A 19,929-nucleotide genomic window follows, 5' to 3' on the forward strand; every position below is an offset into this window, starting at 1 on the left:
CTTCAGCTACTGTTATTCCTGTAGTATTTGGTGGTGGTAATGATGAAGATGATGATGATGATGTTGTTGGTGGCGGTGGTGGTGGTGGTAATGATAGTGAGGATGATGATGGTGATGATAATGATGTTATAGTTGTTCCTCCCAATCCTCCTATTGTTTGTGATAATGATGATGTATTTGTATGACCTGCTATTGGTGATGTTGGTATTGTTGGAATTGTTGGTGTTGTTTGATGTGATGTAGCTGCAATTGATGATAAATTATAATTATTATTACTATTATTTGTATAATAATAGTAATTATTATAATTATGATTTGAATTTTCAATATTTAAAGTAGTAGCTGCTGCTGCGGCTACAGCTGCTGCTGCTGCTGATGCTGTAGCTGTTGCTACTGTACATTGTGTTACTGGTATTGATGTTACTGCTGATCCTGTTGTTGGTGCTGGTGGTGGTTGTGGTGGTGGTGGTATACACAATGGTGATGTAGATAAATATTTTTTCTATTAAAAACCTCCACCAGATGGTGATGGTCATGCATAATGTGGATATGAGCTCAAATGAGGTGCCACATGTGATGGACCAACATGACTCATAGAATGTGGTTGATATAAATTTGTTGCGGGGCTGCCCCAATTACCCCAAGATGATGCTGGGAATATTGATGCTAAAATAAATTGTAATATTAATTATTATTATTACTTTCTTTAAAACTTTTTGAGTTTTAAAAAAATGGTTATTTATGTTAATTTAATTTTTTAATTAAAATCCTGATAAAAATTATACATAGGTTAATTTTCCATTAAAATTAAATGTAAAAATTGAGAATTCTACTAGTTTCATATTGTTTGTACACCTATTAATGATATCACATGATTTTTATATGTATAAATAATATGACTATTTCAAATGACAAATATAAAGAAGAAGAATAAACTATCATATAATTCTAAATATATTGATATACAACCATGAGTATGAACATATGTATATTTACATTGATTTGAATGCAATAAATATATATATGTATAAAAATAAGTTAAAAAAAATGAAACCAGATAAATAAATACAGGAAAAAATTTGTTACTAAATGGGAAACAATCTCAAAGTGGAAAATTTCCCGAAAGCTTCCGTCGCAACCGACGAATTCGTAACCGGAACGGAAGTGGTTTTTTCCTCTACTGTATATTTATGCTATCCATATATTTTCTATATATATGTTAATATTGTATACTCGATTATAATATATTATATATATACATATATTTATAAATATGTTTGTATAGATTTTAAATTGTTTTTTTTTTTTAAATTCTAATACCTAAATATTTTTATTTTATTTTTCTTTGTCTATAATATTAAATGTGGAATTCCCAAAAAAAAAAAAAAATAGTGTATAATAGTTTTTGCTTTAACTGTTATACTGAATATATGTACATATAATATTAGAAAAGGTGTGAGATAAACATTATTTCCAAGTTTTTATTTTAAATTAATGATTTTTACTCGTATAGTCTAGCCTGACAAATGATTCAAAAACTGTTATACTGTATAAATATGCATAAATGTACAGATATAGAAATAAATTTTATATTCTCCCCATTTTTGTTGGTTTGTATTTTGTCCTTCTTCCACATAATTATGGTATTATGTTCAATAAACTTTTATTAACTAATACACAGACATTTGGGAACAATACTCGTTTATGTATTCTATTTGACTTTGAATATACGTATATCTTTATGAAAATATAAATGTACATATATAAAATTTTAAGTGAGACAAAGAGGAAGGACTCAACTTTTGCTTTTGTTACAATTTTTTTTTGTTTTGCATTTTTATAGAGCTTATATTGTAAAGGATATTTATAGAGAGTTGTTTATAGAAAATGGAAACTTTAAAAAATATATTAATTGTATGTATAGATATATTTATATTTAAACAATAGTTTTATATCTATTGATAAAGTAAAAAATAGTAGAAGAATATTGCGATCAAATCAATAATAAAATCAAAGAAAATTAATATTTTGATATAAAATGAAGTAAACTATAATAAAATAAAGAATGGGAAATGACGGAGAGTATAACAGTAAAGAAAAATTTTTTTAGAGTAAGGCCATTTAAAATTGTATTCTTATTTGTATAGAGCTTTTAGTATAGAGAATATAAGAAAATATTGTAAGAAATCACACATACTTACATATAACACATATTTTTATATAGTCTCAATACAAACATATATGAATTTAAGTTTTCATTATGATTTTTATTTCATTTAAAATGGTCGCACACTTGTGAAGGATTAAAGAATATACAAATGAGGACCTAAAATATCCTGTCTGTAATGTACACCATTATTACAGTTACATATACATTTTATAAATAATCTACATATAGTAAGGTATAGAAAATATATCTGTTATATTGAGAATATTTGAAAAATAAAAGGAGCGGCTGTTTGCATTAAATTGGCATACTTAAAAAGCATAGAATTTATTATTTATTTTCGAAAATTTTGATTGTATTGGTGTGTTGTAGAATATTTAAGGGCACTCAAATATGTATATGCACTCAAATATATATGTACGAGTATATATAATTCAGTGAATTTGAAATGAATTGATTTACCGTCGCTAAAATTTATTTTTATTCAAAGCAATTTAATATTCTATTCCACGGCCAAAAACAAATTTTAATAATTTAGATTTTCTTTTGTTTCAAAACTGTTATACATTTTAACTACTTATAATTGAAGGGGATTAAAACAAGAAGGAGTTAGAATGCTTAAAAATTCGAGATTTCGAGGAAAAAGTGTAATATATAAAATATGGTATACCTGATGATGATGTCATACCATGATGTGGACTCATAAATGAACTTAATTTTGCACTATGATGATATGGTGTCATAAATATATCACTTTGATATTTATAGGTGGGATCACTTGCTGGTTGTGTTGCTGCTGCTAATCCTTGAAAATCAAATTTATATGCATAACGTTTTCCATGTACTTTTGTCATTATATTTTTATCATAATAATATCTGAAAATATTTAAAAAAAAAATATTAATACAAAAATTCTAATTACATATACGAGTACCATTAATGTGGTAGCGAGTCAAAATAATATGAAAAACATTTAGAAAGTGAAAGATTTATTTAAGATTTAAAGTGTTATATATATTTTCCTTGAATAATATTTTGGATTGGCTGCATATAAAAAGATATAACAGAATAGTTAAGCTCAGATAGGCGTTCGGAAAGTAATATTAGTACACAGTGTGAAGGTAAACGCGACGCCGAGCAAAAATAAGAACTTTCAACACATATACCACATTCGAGATTATTAATTGAATATATCTACTAATTGTAATATATTCATGGTATAAAATATAGCAATTATTCATCAATAAGCGTCTGAGAATAATATGTTACATATTCTGGCGACCAACAATTTCAGTGGCGCCTCGAAATATGTCATTATGGTTTTGTAAGGAAGATTTTATTGATATATTAATTTAAAAATCTGAAACCTTACACCTTATTCTTTCGAAATCGGTTTGTTATTATATTGAAATCTACTTAATCAATCTCTCACTCATATAAATTTCTATTAACATGTTATAATTTAGAAATTGCTCTTAATATTTCGAAAATCCTTGTAATTTAATATGCGTACAATAAAATTAATGATTTCATAATGAAAATAAACGCTTTTTTATAGATATAATTTTATTGAAAAAATCTGTTATAAATAAAAATTTCTTTAATAATTCTCCCCTGTTTTCTTTTTGGCAAACCATTCTTTCAATGTAAAATTTACTGACCATAAATGAACACAAATTTTAAATGTTATAGACAATCTTAACTCTTTACATTTGTTTTTTTTTTATGCTCTTTACACACACTTTATATTTGCACAAGATTTTAACAAAAGTAGAAGAAAGAAAAAGAATATACCTAATATTTGTACATTAATATTTATTTGTTATAATGGCATAAAAATCCTTCAAAGTCATTTAAAATCCTGTTCTATATAACAAAAAATATGTAAGAGTTATACATGCAAACCCCTATGGTAAAATCTAAAAATGATAACATGATTTTGAATATATTTTTTTGGTAAATATTTCTTTAATAATAAAGAAGTGCGAAATTCAAGTGTGTTTTAATGATTCTGACAATAGCAATATAGGAGGATAAAAAAAATATAAATTGATGAAATCATTTTCATTTAAACCATTCATATGAGATACACAAGTACCATTCTGTGGCAATTCTATATATGTTATGTAAGTATACATACAAGTATATTTTGTCAATGAAGTTTTTATTTTGTATGATGGAGATGAATGAATTTCTTAAGTAGTTTAATGGCTCCTTAGTGTATATGAAGGTTGTTTATATATGTATACAATAATATCATCTATGGTTTGCTATTACCATTATTGTGAATGGTATACAAATACCGTTATTTATGCATATAATATAAGAAGTGGTTATTAAGACAAACTTGTATTTTCATGTATAATTTCGTATTGTCCTTTAAATGAAAGAGTTGAAAGATTAAGAGGATTAGAATTTAATTTTTTTGGTTTTGTTAAAGATTACCTTCATGCTTTTTAAGGAATTTCCAAAAGTATTTTTTCTTAAATAGGACTGAAATCTTTTAAAATCTTAAGTAAGACGAAATGGACCGGCGGACTTAGATAGACCACATGTAATCGTACGTTCAATGACGGTCTGGTGACCATGAAATGGTATATGATAGCAAAGCGACACATTTGCGCTAATTGAGATGCAGTAAACCTACTATGTACAGGCAAAATTTTTAAAAGATTTTGTGTAAAATGATGACAAGAACCTCGTCTACTCGCAAATTACTCTAATGTTGACTAATTTTTCGAATTTTTTTTTAAATTGTAGAAAAAAAAAATTAAAAAAATTTTCAATTATTTTGTAATTATATGAGAAATTTTTTAGCAATTAATTCAATTTTTATTTTCAGTCCAACAAACCTTTAGTAAATAAATAACAAAAAAAAACATAAAAGTAAAAAGGACTAAATTAACTTTATTTTTTTTTGTTGTTTTTGTATGACAAATCGATTTTTTTCTTTCAATCGTGATGCACAAATATGTTACATTTTCATTCCCTTCACTTATTTTTTAATTTCAATTTGATTTTTCGTTGATTCTGTTTTGTTTTGATGGTATTTCTTCCTCATTTTTGATTTACCGGACGGACAGGTATATTTTTCCAATAAAATCCCAACAGGATGTTTTTATTTAACTTTCCTATATATACAATTATATACTCTTCATAATTTCATTTTGAGAATTTTTTTCCCCGCATTCATTCGATTCGCCCCTTCTTATTTACAAGCAATATTTATTCAATATTTTGATAAATCATTACTTTTTGCAATTATATTTAGTATGCAGGAGGAATAATACGAATGATAATATCAACGATTATAAGGCGTACAGTCTGTATTAAGTACAGTTTAATGAAGAGTTCAAATTTCGAATTGTCGCAGTTCGAAATTTGAAGAAAATTTAATTAAAAATGTATTGATTTTTTGTGTGATTACATTTTGTTTTCAGATTTTTCGAGAAATTTATTGGCGAATGGAAAAAATTGACAAAAACTTATATATTTATGCAAATTTAAAGTGGGTTGGCAAGTCTAATCAGCAATCAAAACTGCATTTTCTGCAGATAGCACACATCACTTAGAAGATTTAAAGAATTCAACTTAGAAAACTGGTAAGAGTGATAGCCACATCACATATTTTAAATATTTTGTAAAGTTTCTCAAAAGTATGCAACATTTTCCCTATTTCACTTACAGTTCGTGCTATATTTACTCTACTGTAATAACCCAGCAGTTCATTTAATAATGAATTAATAAAAACATGTTCTGTAAAATCTTTAATATTGTAGAAAATCAAAATGAAATTGTTACAAAAAGCAAAAATGAAAATTATTTAGTTCTTCTTTTTTCTATAATAATTTGATTTCAGCGTTTTAATGTTTTGATTATAGAATTTTATTTTTGCAACGTTTTAACATTTTGTTTTTGTCCTTTTTTTTTCCTACATATAGCTTCATAGTTCTTGCCCTCAATTTTGATTTTTGTATTTGTTTGCTTTATTTTTTTTCTTATTTGGAAATTCTCTGATATATTGTCATATATTTGTTACTATATATCCTTGTATATATTTGAAATATAGAAGGATATAAAAAAGGGATATACTATGATATGATGCAATATAGTATACAGGATATAGAAAACATATTATAATTTCTTAAATTCTTGTAAGGATTAAATTTTGGATTAGTATATAGTGAACATGAACATGCCGTTTCGTTTATTTATTTAGTTAGGTGAACTAAAATGAACAGTGTTCGACGATTCCGCCCTTGGGTGAGTTGAAAAACATTATAGATGAGAAGACTAGAAGGCCGGGGGGGAACTTGCTTTGGGATGGTGGGAAGACTTGTGCAAAGACAACAGCCATGTGGAAGAATGAGGGATCTGTTGGCACTGAGGAAGGAATCTGCTCGCATTGAGAAAGGTAGACTCAGTATTCCCCATCAGGGTGGAGGAGGAAGTGCGACACTTGCTTTGCGAATGCCTCGTTCTGATACGAAGAAGACCTTTTTTAAAAAAATATTGGTTTGAAGATTGGAGGAGTTCTTTGGGGCATCCGTGCGTGATCTGCTAAACTTTGTCAAAGAATTTGGATGAGAGAAAAGTGTCCTGAAGGGATGCCGACGGGCCTTCTATTGATTTAATATTGGGTGGTAGCGTTGTCGTCTTGCCGTCTCATCCCCCCTATAGACCATTTTCCGCCTTACACATTCTTTTAAGTATACCATTGAGAGACAATGTCCAATGAGCACGCTTAATAGTCTCAACACTAAGTGACCCATCCCGATCAGCCCGTTCCTTCATGCTTTGGAAGGTACAATGAACCTTCTTATTGGATATCGATGATTTTACAGACTATAACGAACAGTTGCGCTTAGCAAAACCAATAGTTAAACTTTAAAATATTTCGTCGAGTTACAATCCTATTGTATGCTATATCAATTTTAATATTCTCATATTATCATGAACATTTCCAGTAGTCTTTCACTGCATGATTTAACATTAGGATCTTAAAAATTATAAATTATTACAAAAATATAAACGAAATTCGTTCTATATTTAATTTTCCTTTTATTTTTTTTTTTTGGAAAAATATTTGATAAAATATAATTGAATAAACGTTTAAAAAAAAATTTATGAAAATTAAATTAAATACAAATAAATTGTATTGAATATTACAGAAAAAAAAATATAACAAAAATATCAATAATTTTATTTTATAAAATAAAAACTATAACCATTTTCTTACAATTTGGGAAAAATCAGAAAATATCGCAAAAAAAAAGTGAAAAAATGATATGGGAAATTGAATATTAATTAAATTGAAAGTAAAAAATTTCTAAATTAAATAAAAAATAATAAAAATAAAAGAAATTCAGATATTTTCGCCGAAATTATGACGGAAAAAAATAAAATATTTTTTTTTGATTTAATTTTTGAAAATAGAATTTAGGATGATTTTTATGATAACGGAAATAGTTTTATTTGTGAATATAATTTGCGTTCGCATGAAGGTTTACGCGAATGCGGAAAATTTTATAAACTTTTTATTAAAAGGTAATTGGTGTAATGCAATTCTTAATTAAACTCTTATTTTTGGAGCATATTAACAATTTATATAACTAGTACTATATAGGAGCGGTAATTAAAATATTTTTTAATTGAAATTGCTTCCTTAATATGAATTTTAATATACGAACTAAGTGTTATATTAGAGCAATAAATTATATTTAAATATATAAGCTACTTGTTTTAATGGATAACCATAGTTCTGGAACTTGTGAAGTATCCTATCTCTAAAAACCCGTTAAACAAAGGTATAGTTATTTCATATTTCATATAAAAATAAAAACGTGTTTTAATATAATTTCAGAACATAGTCGGATGATGTAGAAACTGAAACAAGTCCCAACCCAAGGCGAAAAAGTGGAAAAAAAAACTGTTTGACATAGATTTGAATCAGCAAACTTGAATCACCTTCTTCTACCTACTCTATACCTATTAAGCTGTGAAGAGACATGAGGAATCAGTAAGAATTTTTTTATATTTAGATAGAGTTTTAGATTTGTGCAATTGGGGTACCAGTGTTACAGCTTGGGCATATTCGGGATCTATTCCCTTGAGGCACCTTGTGAGGCCTAAAATAGGTAATCAGTATTTCCCTTCTCTTAGGAGCGAGAGCATCACACTCTTCTGAAGTTAATGTATTGAGATCTCCTCATCTTCTCTATGGAATCTGTAAATGTCTTCACTTTCTAAGTCCGACCTGCTGAGGCGCCTCCTAAGTCTGCCTCGACAAGATGTTGCGTATAACTATAAAGCGTTATTGTGTATATGCAATTATTTTTTAAGCGAAGAGAATATTTTTAAAAAATTCTGGTGAAGTTGTAAAAAAAAAACAAAATGGCAGAATCCGTGAGAAAAAATTCACTTGAAATGATTTCAAAATAAACATTTTAGTCATATTTTTAAGTCATATAATTCGTCGGTCATAGAGTAAGATTTAAAACCAAATATATTCTTACTTTATTTTACTTTAAGAAATATGAGCAAAGTACGTTATAATTAACAGTTTTCTCTTTTAATTCAATTTTGTAATAAACTGCAATTACTAATAATCTATACTGTTTCTAAATCATTACTTGTATAAGAAATCTAATTTCTTTGTATATTGTATTTAACTAATTACAATTTCTGATCTAAATTACAATCAAGATTTAAGTATATAAGTAATACAAATATTTCACTAATTTTTTTAATAATTCATCATTATCTTACACACATAAATTCCGAATTCTTGAAATCATTAAAAATCAATACTTAATTATCAATTAGTTCCACCCAATTTCAGTATATAGTTTTTATTTTGAAAGCACTCCATATATTATTTTTATTGTATATATAGAACCTCTTTTAATATTATTCTAGTCACATATAAATTATTATTGTGTGTATAGAGTGTTCGTTTATTCTCTTTCTCTCTCTCTTAAAAAAAATTGTTCAATCAATTTCAAAAATACTTTTTTCATTAAACACTTATTTTTATTTTGAAAATTTCTGCTTTTTAATTCCAAAACAATACCATAATCATGATGAAATAAATATTTTTTGTGAAAAACCACTCTAAATTTATATTACTAACAATATAATTGAGTATTCTATGTACCATAAACAGTACAATCGAATCTATACACACATATACATATACAAAATTTATAAATCATTATAGTAAATTAAGAATTTTATTATAATAAGCATTATAATGTTCTTTTTCTAAAATAAAAATCGAATATAATTCAATGTACGAATACAATAGAGACAAAAAAAAATTTATTTTGGCATTTTTAGCCAATATACCATAAAAATAGTTGAACATTTTTAAACCTCGATTGTTTTCATTCTTGTTTTGCGAGAGGGTGGTAATCATTACAAATCTCATAAGATCCAATTAAGATATACGTACGAGGAAAAATGTAAAAGATTTAGGAACGGTATCTTTAATAAAAAATAATATTTTTTTTTGTAGGCGTTTTAATGGGATTCGCTTCATTATAAAATAGATTTCTTATCAATATTCATTTAAACAGTATGATGTTCCAGGTATAGATTCACGGAAATAATTAAAATTTTTACCTGGTTTTACTGGTTTTAAATTTTAAGAAAGGCCTTTACGTGAAGCGTACGCACATTTATTCTAGCAAATGACTTTATATATTTATGCGAAAAATAAATGTCAAATAAATATCAAATATTGAAATTTATAGCCTAGTTTTTACTCCTCTGTACATCTCTAACAGGATTTTCATATAAAAGCAGTCTTTCCAGAGTTGGAATAGTCTGTCTTCTGGAGGAATACAGCAAATCGGGAATTCAAGCTACTCTAAGCTACTCTGGAGGAACACACCAATTATTAGAATACAAAATAATATTGGGAAGTGAAAAAGCTGTAAATAATATAAATAGTGCGAAATCGGAACAGCGAAAATAAAACTCAGAATAATTCTAAAACACAGGATCAGACAGAATTTAAATATTTCGACAGAATGTCAAGTAACAATCAATTATTTTTGTAATTGTGAAAAATTAGACAGAAATCTAAAAAGAAAAGAAAGAAAAAAAAATTTCACCCTTATTTTATTTTCTAGTAAATGAGATTTTTATTGAATCTGTCAGAAATTTGAAAAAAAGAAAAAAAATATCCAAAACGAAAATGAAAATTTAAGAATTTTTTTATTATGTCAAAATAAAACAGCAGGATTCTGTGAAATTCTTCGCATTATTAACACACAAAACAATCAGAAATTGAATTATGATTGTTCCTTTCTGCCCTTTATTTCCCATTCATATGCGAATTCATATGTACATTGTAGCTACATATGGACAAACTTACATATACAATACATAAATTTGTTATTGTACAAATTTGTTCAGTAATTAATTGAGAATTATTTTATTTTAGTTGGTTTTGTTTTTTGTTCTCTGTCCTATATTTTATTGGATTTTCACAAATAATAAATTTAGGATGTTATAAATATTTTAGTCCTAATAATAATAATGATAATTTGGTAATAATGTTGTTTAAAAAGGGTCATCAAAACTTTGATTTAAAAATAAATTGTTTTGTTTTTTATAGAATTTGTTTAAAAAAAATAACATCATAAAAAAATGTTACTTACCTTAACGCTCGACTAAGTTTGTCATAATTCATATTTGGTTTTGATTTTCTTTCACCCCATCGTCTCGCAACTTCATCTGGATCAGTTAATTTAAATTCACCATTGGTACCTTCCCATGTAATACAGCCAGCATTATTTGAATCACTTAATAGTTCCAATAAAAATTGCCATAATTGAATTTGTCCTGATCCTATATATAAAAAAAAAAAATAAACATTAAATATTAATGTAAATGAACGGGCTCATGATGAAAAAAGTCATATAATAATGACAATGTTCTCTTCAAACTATACTGAATTGAAAAGTGGAGGAGATCCCATTGCATCTCCTTAATAAGTATTGAGTGTTGATCTATAAGAGAAGAGACAGTCTGGTTGAACCTTCGCTGAAGGGCATGTCGTTGCAGAATATTCCGCGACAAAATTACTTGGATTTATTAGAGATGTTGATCTCGAGTAGGATACTATATGCAAAATACTACACAGACGGGACGGAGGCGAATTGTCACTCCAATCGCCCCAATTTACAATCTATACGATACCCAATATCTAGTCAATTTATTAGAACGAACTACAGCTAAAAGAACTTCCATAATGTTACATTCATTATTTATATTTTTAGTTTCCGAATGAAATTAATTTTTTTATTTATTAAAGGTGCATACATAAATAATACATACGCAATTTCTTCTAAATTTCAATTGAAAATAAATACATAAATGTGAATGTGTGTATAGTAAATAAAACTAGTACTTGAAAATTTATGTAAACTAATGGTTTTTTTGCGGTTTTATTATTTTAAAATAAAAGTTGGATAATAATTGGAAATTTATTATTATAGTAAAAAATAATCACACGGTAAATCAAATAAAATATATAGAAAATGTTTTTATTCCTGGAAAAATTGAGTAATTATGTAACAAAATAAATTTTAGTACAGAATTAATTTCAAATTAAAAATTGAAAAGTATAAATGTGAAAAAATTGGTAATGGAATAATTCTCCCAATTGGCGGATAAAATGTAATTATCTTGAATGAAGTACAGTGAAGGAACTGTGTGACTTGTTTTGAAATTATCCAAATTATTCTTATAAAATGATGTAGTGAAGCCAAAACAGCTGCTTAGGTGAATGAAAACCACATAGTATTGGCAGGCAAAGAGTTTAGTAAGTTATCAGCGATTTCACCAGATAGATTAATTCTGTAGCGGGAATTTAAATTCATGGATGCTACCGCTACTTGCGAGGACAGAAATAAATAAGGAAAGTAGAAGAACGTTAGGTATAACTTATATTACTGAGTATAACTGTTACCGTGTAGAAGTGATTACAGTGAAGGTAGCGGAAGGCGTGGGAGAGAGAGAGCGCTTATTATTGATTGTATTAAATTACCAAGAGGGTAAGTTATTTCTCGGTTCTTATTAACACTTTAATAACAATTAAACTCAATTAAATTTCTTAAGAGATTTACTTTTAAGATTATTTAAATCGCGTAAATACTTGAACTACACCATTATTTAATTAAATTAAATAAAATTAGGTGTGCACATACATTAATTATTTTAATTAGAGTTTTTAATGAATTCTTGCATCCTGAAATTGCTCTTAATGTTTTTATTAAATTAAACTAAATAACTGTTATTTTACTGTTATATCTGAAGTTTAAAATCTTTATTTTTTTTTTTTTGATAAATCGTAAAAAATAATCGGAATTAAGAATTTTTTTTTTTTTCCGGCATATATGCCTCTGTGCATATAAAATAAAATAGAAAAGAAATAAAAAAAAAATATCAAAGGTATTTCAATAATTTCATAGCGTTTTTTTTTCTTCCTTTTTTTCATATTATTATTATTTTCCGGTAACAAATTTTCTCTTTAGTTAACATTTCCTTTTAATTTACATACAGTGAAATTGTAATGCAAAAAAAAAAAAATTGAAATAATTTTTTTTTTTATTTGAAATTTTAATTTTAATTTTTTTTTTTATTTTTTAATTATATTAGTTAATTGAATGCTTCAACATGGAAAAACATTTTTGTTTTTCACCATTGAAAACATTAATTTTTCACCACCCACCCTTATAACGCCTTTATTCCAACCAACTCTCTATATATGCTCTAATTTATAACAACAACTTCAAATTTTACTCAATTACTTTGGAGAGAGAGTGAAAAATAGAAAAAAAAATTATTATTATTTTTTTTAATAAATCACAAACATACATGAACACAACACATATGTATGAATGTATGCATGTATTATGATTACTAATTATTTCCTTCTCTTTCATATACACAAAATTTCTTGTTCTTTTCATTATTATTGTTGTCATTATTTTGATGTTGTGCTCCTTTGTAACTGTTGTTTTTTTTTTAAATAAAGAAATATGACCATTAGAAATGTTAAAGTGTAATTAACAAATTTTTTATTACTAATACATGTGCAACAAAAAAATTACGTATGTACGTAAAATATGCTTGCATACTAGGTAATACTCACAATATATTTAGTTTACAAGTTAATTTCTATAAAAAAAAGTGAAAAATTTTAAAAAGGTGTGGTTTTTTGTCCTCCAACTTTTATTTTTATTTTTTTTTTCAATAAAATTATTAATTTCACCTTCATTTTTTTTTTAGACTTTCATTGAAAAATCCAAGCAGTAGAATCCAGAATAAACAAAAATAAAAATGGGATGTCAAACGAAAAAAATTTCCCAATATTCCTTACAAAAAATACAACACAAAACAATACAATATTCAATAATAACACAAAACCAATATTCTCTCCAACAAGAACTACTGAACATTAAGACCGATAAAGACAAAGAATGGCAGTCTACTCACATCAACCCAAAAACAATTAAGCAGTTGGAGAGAACACTTGGCAGAAAACCAACACATCTACCGAAATTTGAATACCAAAAATTAAACATTAGGGAACATACTACAATTGAAAGAGGGGCACTAAACTAACCATTAGAGAAATAGTGGAGGCAATTAGAAGGCTAAAGCTCAATGAAACAGAAGGACTACAAGGTATATTTTAGCTAAACTTTTTAAAGTTGGAAAGTTTACAAAAAAAGTAACTTATCAGAATGCCGTAATTAAAGAGGCATAACAGTGCTTAATAATGTAACCAAAACAGTAATCGTCATAGGATAGTAGAAAAATTGAACAAAAGCCTAAGAGAAGAACTAGAGTGTGGGTGCACCGAATACTTTAACACAATTAGATTGGTAGTCGAGCAATCAGTAGAACGGAACAGCCCCTGAACGACGCTTTCGTGGTCTTTGAACGTGCTTTTGACACAATCAAGCTAGACGTGATGTAGACTGCACTCAAATAAAAAAAAAACCAGAATTCTTGCCAAACTAGTACAAATTTTATAAGCGATTTATAATGATTCCGAAGAATTGGTGTTACATAAAGGCGAACTTTGTTCCCCCACCAACACAACAGTAGGAGTCAGACAGATTCTCCCTATTCCGTTGTTGTTGTCCATCATTGTATTAGACAAATGTATGAGAGAGGTAGCATCACTACGTAAAGGAATCAGTTGGCAGTTTTTACAATTATGTTCTTGATAATAAATACCGAATTCGACTGTAAAAAATATTTCAGGAAAGTGTTCCGGGGTTTAATACAAATGCTATGTCGTTGTTATTGTACTAACCAAAATACTTTCTTCAACGAAACATCTGAATTTTATCTTTTCAAGGCAGTCGTCATAAACATTTACGAACAACATAAAATTTTAAAAAGTGTGATTTTTCATAAAAAATTTCTAAATATTTTTTTAATAAAAAAAATCATTAACTCAATTTTCATATATCCTGTCATACATACATTAATGTATATGTGTAAATAACAAAAACAAAACCACAAGGTGAAAAAGGAAACCCCAAAATAAAAAAGGGACAAAAATGTTGTTTTTCTTGTTTGACCGTCGGCAAACGGCAATTGTTTCTTATGTTTTTTATTCTTTTTGCATGATTTTTTTCTATTTTTTTTTTTTTAAATAAATGGTGTTCCTTTTTAAGGACAAAAGTTCCCATGTTTTCAATCCAAAAAAAAAAAAATAAGAAATCTTAATTTTTTTTTGTTTTTGGTTTCTTTAATTGCAATTTTAAAATATAGTGATTGCCGGATCTTAGCAAAAACAAAAAACAAGAAAAATCAAGTTATTTTTGCACACAATTTTCTAATTATACCAACATATAGGGAAAATTAAAAAAGAAAAAAATAATTTTTAAGAAAAAAAAAATTAAAACAATTTCGTCCTTTTCTTGTTGTTTTGCTTTTTTTTTTGTATTTTGCTCATGTTCCGTCATTTTGAAAAATGCTAATATTTCCTTTCAAAGGAAGTTCGTTTTCTCTTTTCATCTGCGAATGAAAAAAACAGAAACAAAATTAAAAGCAGGAAAAAAAAACAACGATAGTAGCAATTTTTTTTTTCACCCAAAGAATTTTTAAATTTTCACTTTGATCCGCATATGTTGGTTGTTGTTGCTCTTGTGTTCCACTCTAAAGTTACAGGAAGAGCGAAAAACGTGAAATAAAAGAAAAATTAACCGCGTCTCAAAGAAAAACAAAATTCATAAAGGATCATTATTTTTTTTATAGGTCTTTCGTAATAACGAGGAAGGGAAGAGAAGGAGAGCTTTGGATGACAAATTAGCTCTATAGTAAGAAGATTTTTTGTTTTTGTATAGTTTTAAAAATTTTGCCCCCCATTACATTACAAAAATATTAATTATACAATGATAAACATACAAACACACACAGAGAAATGCACATTATTCACGTATATTTTAAGAACGTATTTTAAGAACGTTAATTTAATAATAAAATCAGGATGTAATTAAATTTTTTAATCCTTTCCTTTATGAAAACAAAAACAAGAAAACATCAAAAAGACTTAAAAAATAAGCGTAAAAAAATTAATTTTTTTTTAACTTTTGAAATTTTCTTTGTTTTCCATACTAAACTTTTATTTAAGAATAGCTAGCTCTCTATACGATGATGATTCTTACATGTTTCCTATACTTGGTTTTTAACTTTTTATGTAATGACATATGTGAAAATTTGTTACTTTGATCATATTTTTAGGTCTCCTATAATAACAAAAGAACTATAAAGTACTTGTAAACTTCTTTACTTTTTAAGTCAAAATAATTTTATGCCGCCTCGTTAATTAAGTTAATAATTTTGCACTTAGTTAGCTCAAATATTAAAATAGTTTCCTGTACTTACTTATGTATACGTTTATACAAAAATTATATCATGTATGTAACTTGTATACAGAGTAGGTAAATTCATTTAAATACAAAAAAAAAAGGCGGAAATCTCTTTGAAGTTTTCCTTTTTCTTTGATTTGGTTAGGAAGAATTCTTTGTTCTGCCATAAATTTTCATCAAAAACTTATTCTTATTTTTAAGATGGCAGGTTAAAATTTTGTTTTATAGTTTAAAATTGTACATATAATCATGATTTTAAGGATATGTTAATTAAATTGTACTTTATTAATAATATTTTTTGTAATTAACCGGAAATTTTGTGCGAATTATTTGAATTTAGAAGTTTTTAATGATCATATAATATTAAAATTGCATAATTAATTGTTTTTAATTTGTAGAACTTTGTAAATTGCAGTAAATTAAGTATGTTAAAAAAAGAATTAATTAAGGTAATTTTTTGGTATGATTAGGTGTGGAAACAAAGATTACGTCCTATAAATTTTCAACAATTGCAATTATTGTACTTTATTGTGTTTATGTAAAATGCTCTGCTCGTCTCCAAATATTAGTCTTATAAGTAGAATATATTTATGAAGATTTTAGTTTGAAAACCTGGATATATCGCTGATCCAAAATTGTCCTCTCGTCGGTTCAGTTTTATTAAAATATTCTTTCAATTTTTTTGTTACCGGTTCATTTGGCAATTAGTTGTAACGAATTTTAATGAATGATTCGTTGCAATCACTACATTTTATTTTTATACCGTTCAATTTTGACTACTGTGCCCAATTCGCCTCTACTTTTAAATTCTCTTTATCTATCCATGTATTGTTAACGTTCTGTAAATCATACAGTTGAAAGCCGCAATTTATATTTTCTAAAATATTTAAAATCGTTTGGGAAGCATCCATATATCAACTGTATTCGCTTCTCTTACTGTAAATGCAATTCGCTCCATTTTCCTTTCGATCGAATAATTTCAACTTTATTGACTAATCAAATCCCTGTCACGTGGCTTATGTCGAAAATTCTTAAAAATCTTAATTTTTACTTCAAATTATTTAATAATATTTTTCTATTAAAATTTCACGCATGCTTTCATTTTCATATAAGTAGTTTTCCAAAACGAAAGCTTAAAGAAAAAAAATTAAAAACAAAAACAAAATGGAGTTAATAATGTTATCAAAAAAAAAATCACCTTTCAATTCTCAATTAACGTTATCCTTTTCTTCACCAATTAAATTTTATGATTTTCATTTATAAACTATTTTAAGGATTTTACACGCGTTTTAATTATTAATTTCTCTTACATTTTTTTTTCCTTTCTCTTTTATTATTTTTCTGATTTTTAACAGGCTTCTGATTTATAGAGGACGTGCAAAAAAAAAATTTTAATTCTATATAGTTACAGAAATTTTCTTATATTACAAAATTTGAAACCCATTATTATTTCATAATATTATGTGAGACGAAGTTTTCTGGTCAAACGCACACTTAACACTTACATAAAAACTCTACGCGGTTTGCAAACAGAAATTCATGAAATTCTAGTTGAATCTTGCCGGACTTATGAATAATATTTTTCCTATTATATTAGACGATATGTATGTACATATGTATGTCGAATATATTATATAATTTTATATTAATAATTTTTTTTTGTGATATTTCAATTAGCGCCTTTCCTTTTTAAATACAAAAGGAAAAATCAAAAATTCATTTATTCTTTCCTTTCTATTTTATATGAACTCGTATAATTTTTTTTTCTTCTGACCATTTCTCTCTCTCTCTCTCTCTCTCTCTCTACGTACGTATAGCATAGAGTCCGCCATTTCAGAAAATGAAAATTATTCTTCTCATATTTTTATTTTTTTATATATGAATCATTTGATGTGCTATTCTGGACTGACTTTTAATATGCGCCATCTACAACTCTATATATATATACATTATTAAAACCATTATAGAAATCATGTGTTAACTACATAAGAAATGATATAGAGAAAGAGGATAGAAAGCGGGAAGAGAAAGGTATAGAAAAAGGATGAGAAAATATAAAAAATATTTTTATAGAAAAAAAAAATTAATATTTTTTTTTTGTTTCGTTGTTCGTCCTGAATGAAAGCATATTTTTCATTTCTATAATGGCGTTTGTTGTTAATAGTCAGTGCAGGTTATATGTTCTTTCTTAAAAAATATGGTTTTCAACAAAAGTAGAAACGACTGAAATGAGAATCAAAAAATAAAAAAACAAAAAAAGAAATTTATAATGGTGCTTTAATGTTACGGGTGCCCAAGTTTCGTGAACTTTCCAAAAACGTTTTAATCCGGACATATATCCGGTTTGATTTATTTTTCTTTTCTTCTTTTTTTCTATAAATACTGTATACCTCTCCCTTGTTCTATTCTCCATCTATTCCCTCTCTATATTCGTCTCATTCTCACACCATGGTTTTTTTATTTTTTTCTTATTTATTTTGGAAATCTTTCATATCTTTTATATTACAAAACGGCCTTTGATTTTTTGTTTTTCGAATTTTTTCATATTTTTATTTTATTTTAGGAATTTTAACAGTGGCAACGTTCCATACTGTAAATATGATGGAAAAGATTTTTAAATGAACGAATTTTCCTTATACTTATTGTTATTGCAATTTTTTTCTCATTTATTCATAATTTATGAATCATTAGCACGGAATATGGGGCTTTGTGGAAGAAAAACTAAAAAAAAAAAAATCATAGAGAAAAATTATGTGAAAATATTTCATAATTTTTCTTTTCTTTTATTTTTCTACTTATTTTTCTGCATAGGTATATAATGCCCTAGAATAGTTTATTTTCTTATTTCACGGTTTTATACCATTTATTAAAGTTAAAATAAGCGAAAATTTATGATATTTAGCGAGCGCACAATATACAATTAAAATACATACAAAAATATTCCTTATAAGCTTATTAAAGATTACATTATTGCTTGGATTTACTGTCAAAAAGTCAAATATTTTTGGCACTTACATTTAATGGCAAAGCACCTTACTTGCCAGTTCTTCTAAAAATTATTCGTAATTTAAATTCAAATTATTCTACATAAGCAATAGTGAATCGCGAACAAAGGTATTGCTTATGGTACAAACGATTTATACGTACCTAGATTTAATTTTAATTTTAGAGAGATTCTAATGTAATAAATTTAAAAGTTATGCTAAAATTTTATTACTTTTTATATATAAAAATGAGAAATTAGGGTCTATGGACATGGATATGTAATTATTATTTTGGGTGAATTCAATTTTCTACAAGACGAATATATCATTTTTAAGTAATTCACCTTACTTGTAAAAGATAAAGTAATAGTAACATCGGAAAATTTATGAGTGCATTTATAATGGTTCCATTCGTTTTAAAAGAATATTTTGTTTTCCAACACTTCAGTTAAATATGGACTGTAACTTAATTATGCTTATAAGCTGATTAATTTATAATTTATTTAGTTGGAAAATTTAAATACTAACCAAAATTAGGAGCTATTTTATTATTACTAATCTGACTGATTTTTTATTGTAGGTCATTATAGAAAAGAACATGAAACCCATAATAGTAGTGTCGGTAGATCTGGGATGAGAAGACATTCTGCGGAGGAACATTTCATTTATATTCAAGAGATCGGTGGAAAATGGTGCGATACAATTTAAAAATGATAATATGAGTTGTGTTCAACTGAGTATTTATGAAAAATAAATATGGAGTAGTTGAGGAGGTGTTACCTAACATATGGAAAAAAAATGAGGCGAAATAATGCAAGGAGTAAACATGTCTAAACACAGGTAATATATTTTTAAAACATCAATGATAATTGATTAA

The 19,929-nt window shown here is 26.4% G+C and overlaps 1 protein-coding gene across 1 annotated transcript in view; it reads right to left on the bottom strand.

The window, feature by feature from the left end:
* Window positions 1-347: 347 nt before the first annotated feature.
* Window positions 348-19,929, bottom strand: part of LOC129606885 (DNA-binding protein D-ETS-3-like) — a 61,154-nt gene continuing 41,572 nt past the window's right edge. Inside the window, exons 5-7 of the mRNA XM_055517502.1 lie at window positions 10,834-11,023; window positions 2,838-3,043; window positions 348-666 (exon numbers count right to left, since the gene is read on the bottom strand). Coding sequence (XP_055373477.1) covers window positions 533-666; window positions 2,838-3,043; window positions 10,834-11,023 — 530 coding nt within the window. The 3' untranslated portion in view covers window positions 348-532. The remainder of the gene's footprint in view (window positions 667-2,837; window positions 3,044-10,833; window positions 11,024-19,929) is intronic.

Source organism: Condylostylus longicornis, unplaced genomic scaffold, assembly GCF_029603195.1.
Source record: "Condylostylus longicornis isolate FDR11 unplaced genomic scaffold, ASM2960319v2 ptg000022l, whole genome shotgun sequence".
Classification (NCBI taxonomy): domain Eukaryota; kingdom Metazoa; phylum Arthropoda; class Insecta; order Diptera; family Dolichopodidae; genus Condylostylus; species Condylostylus longicornis.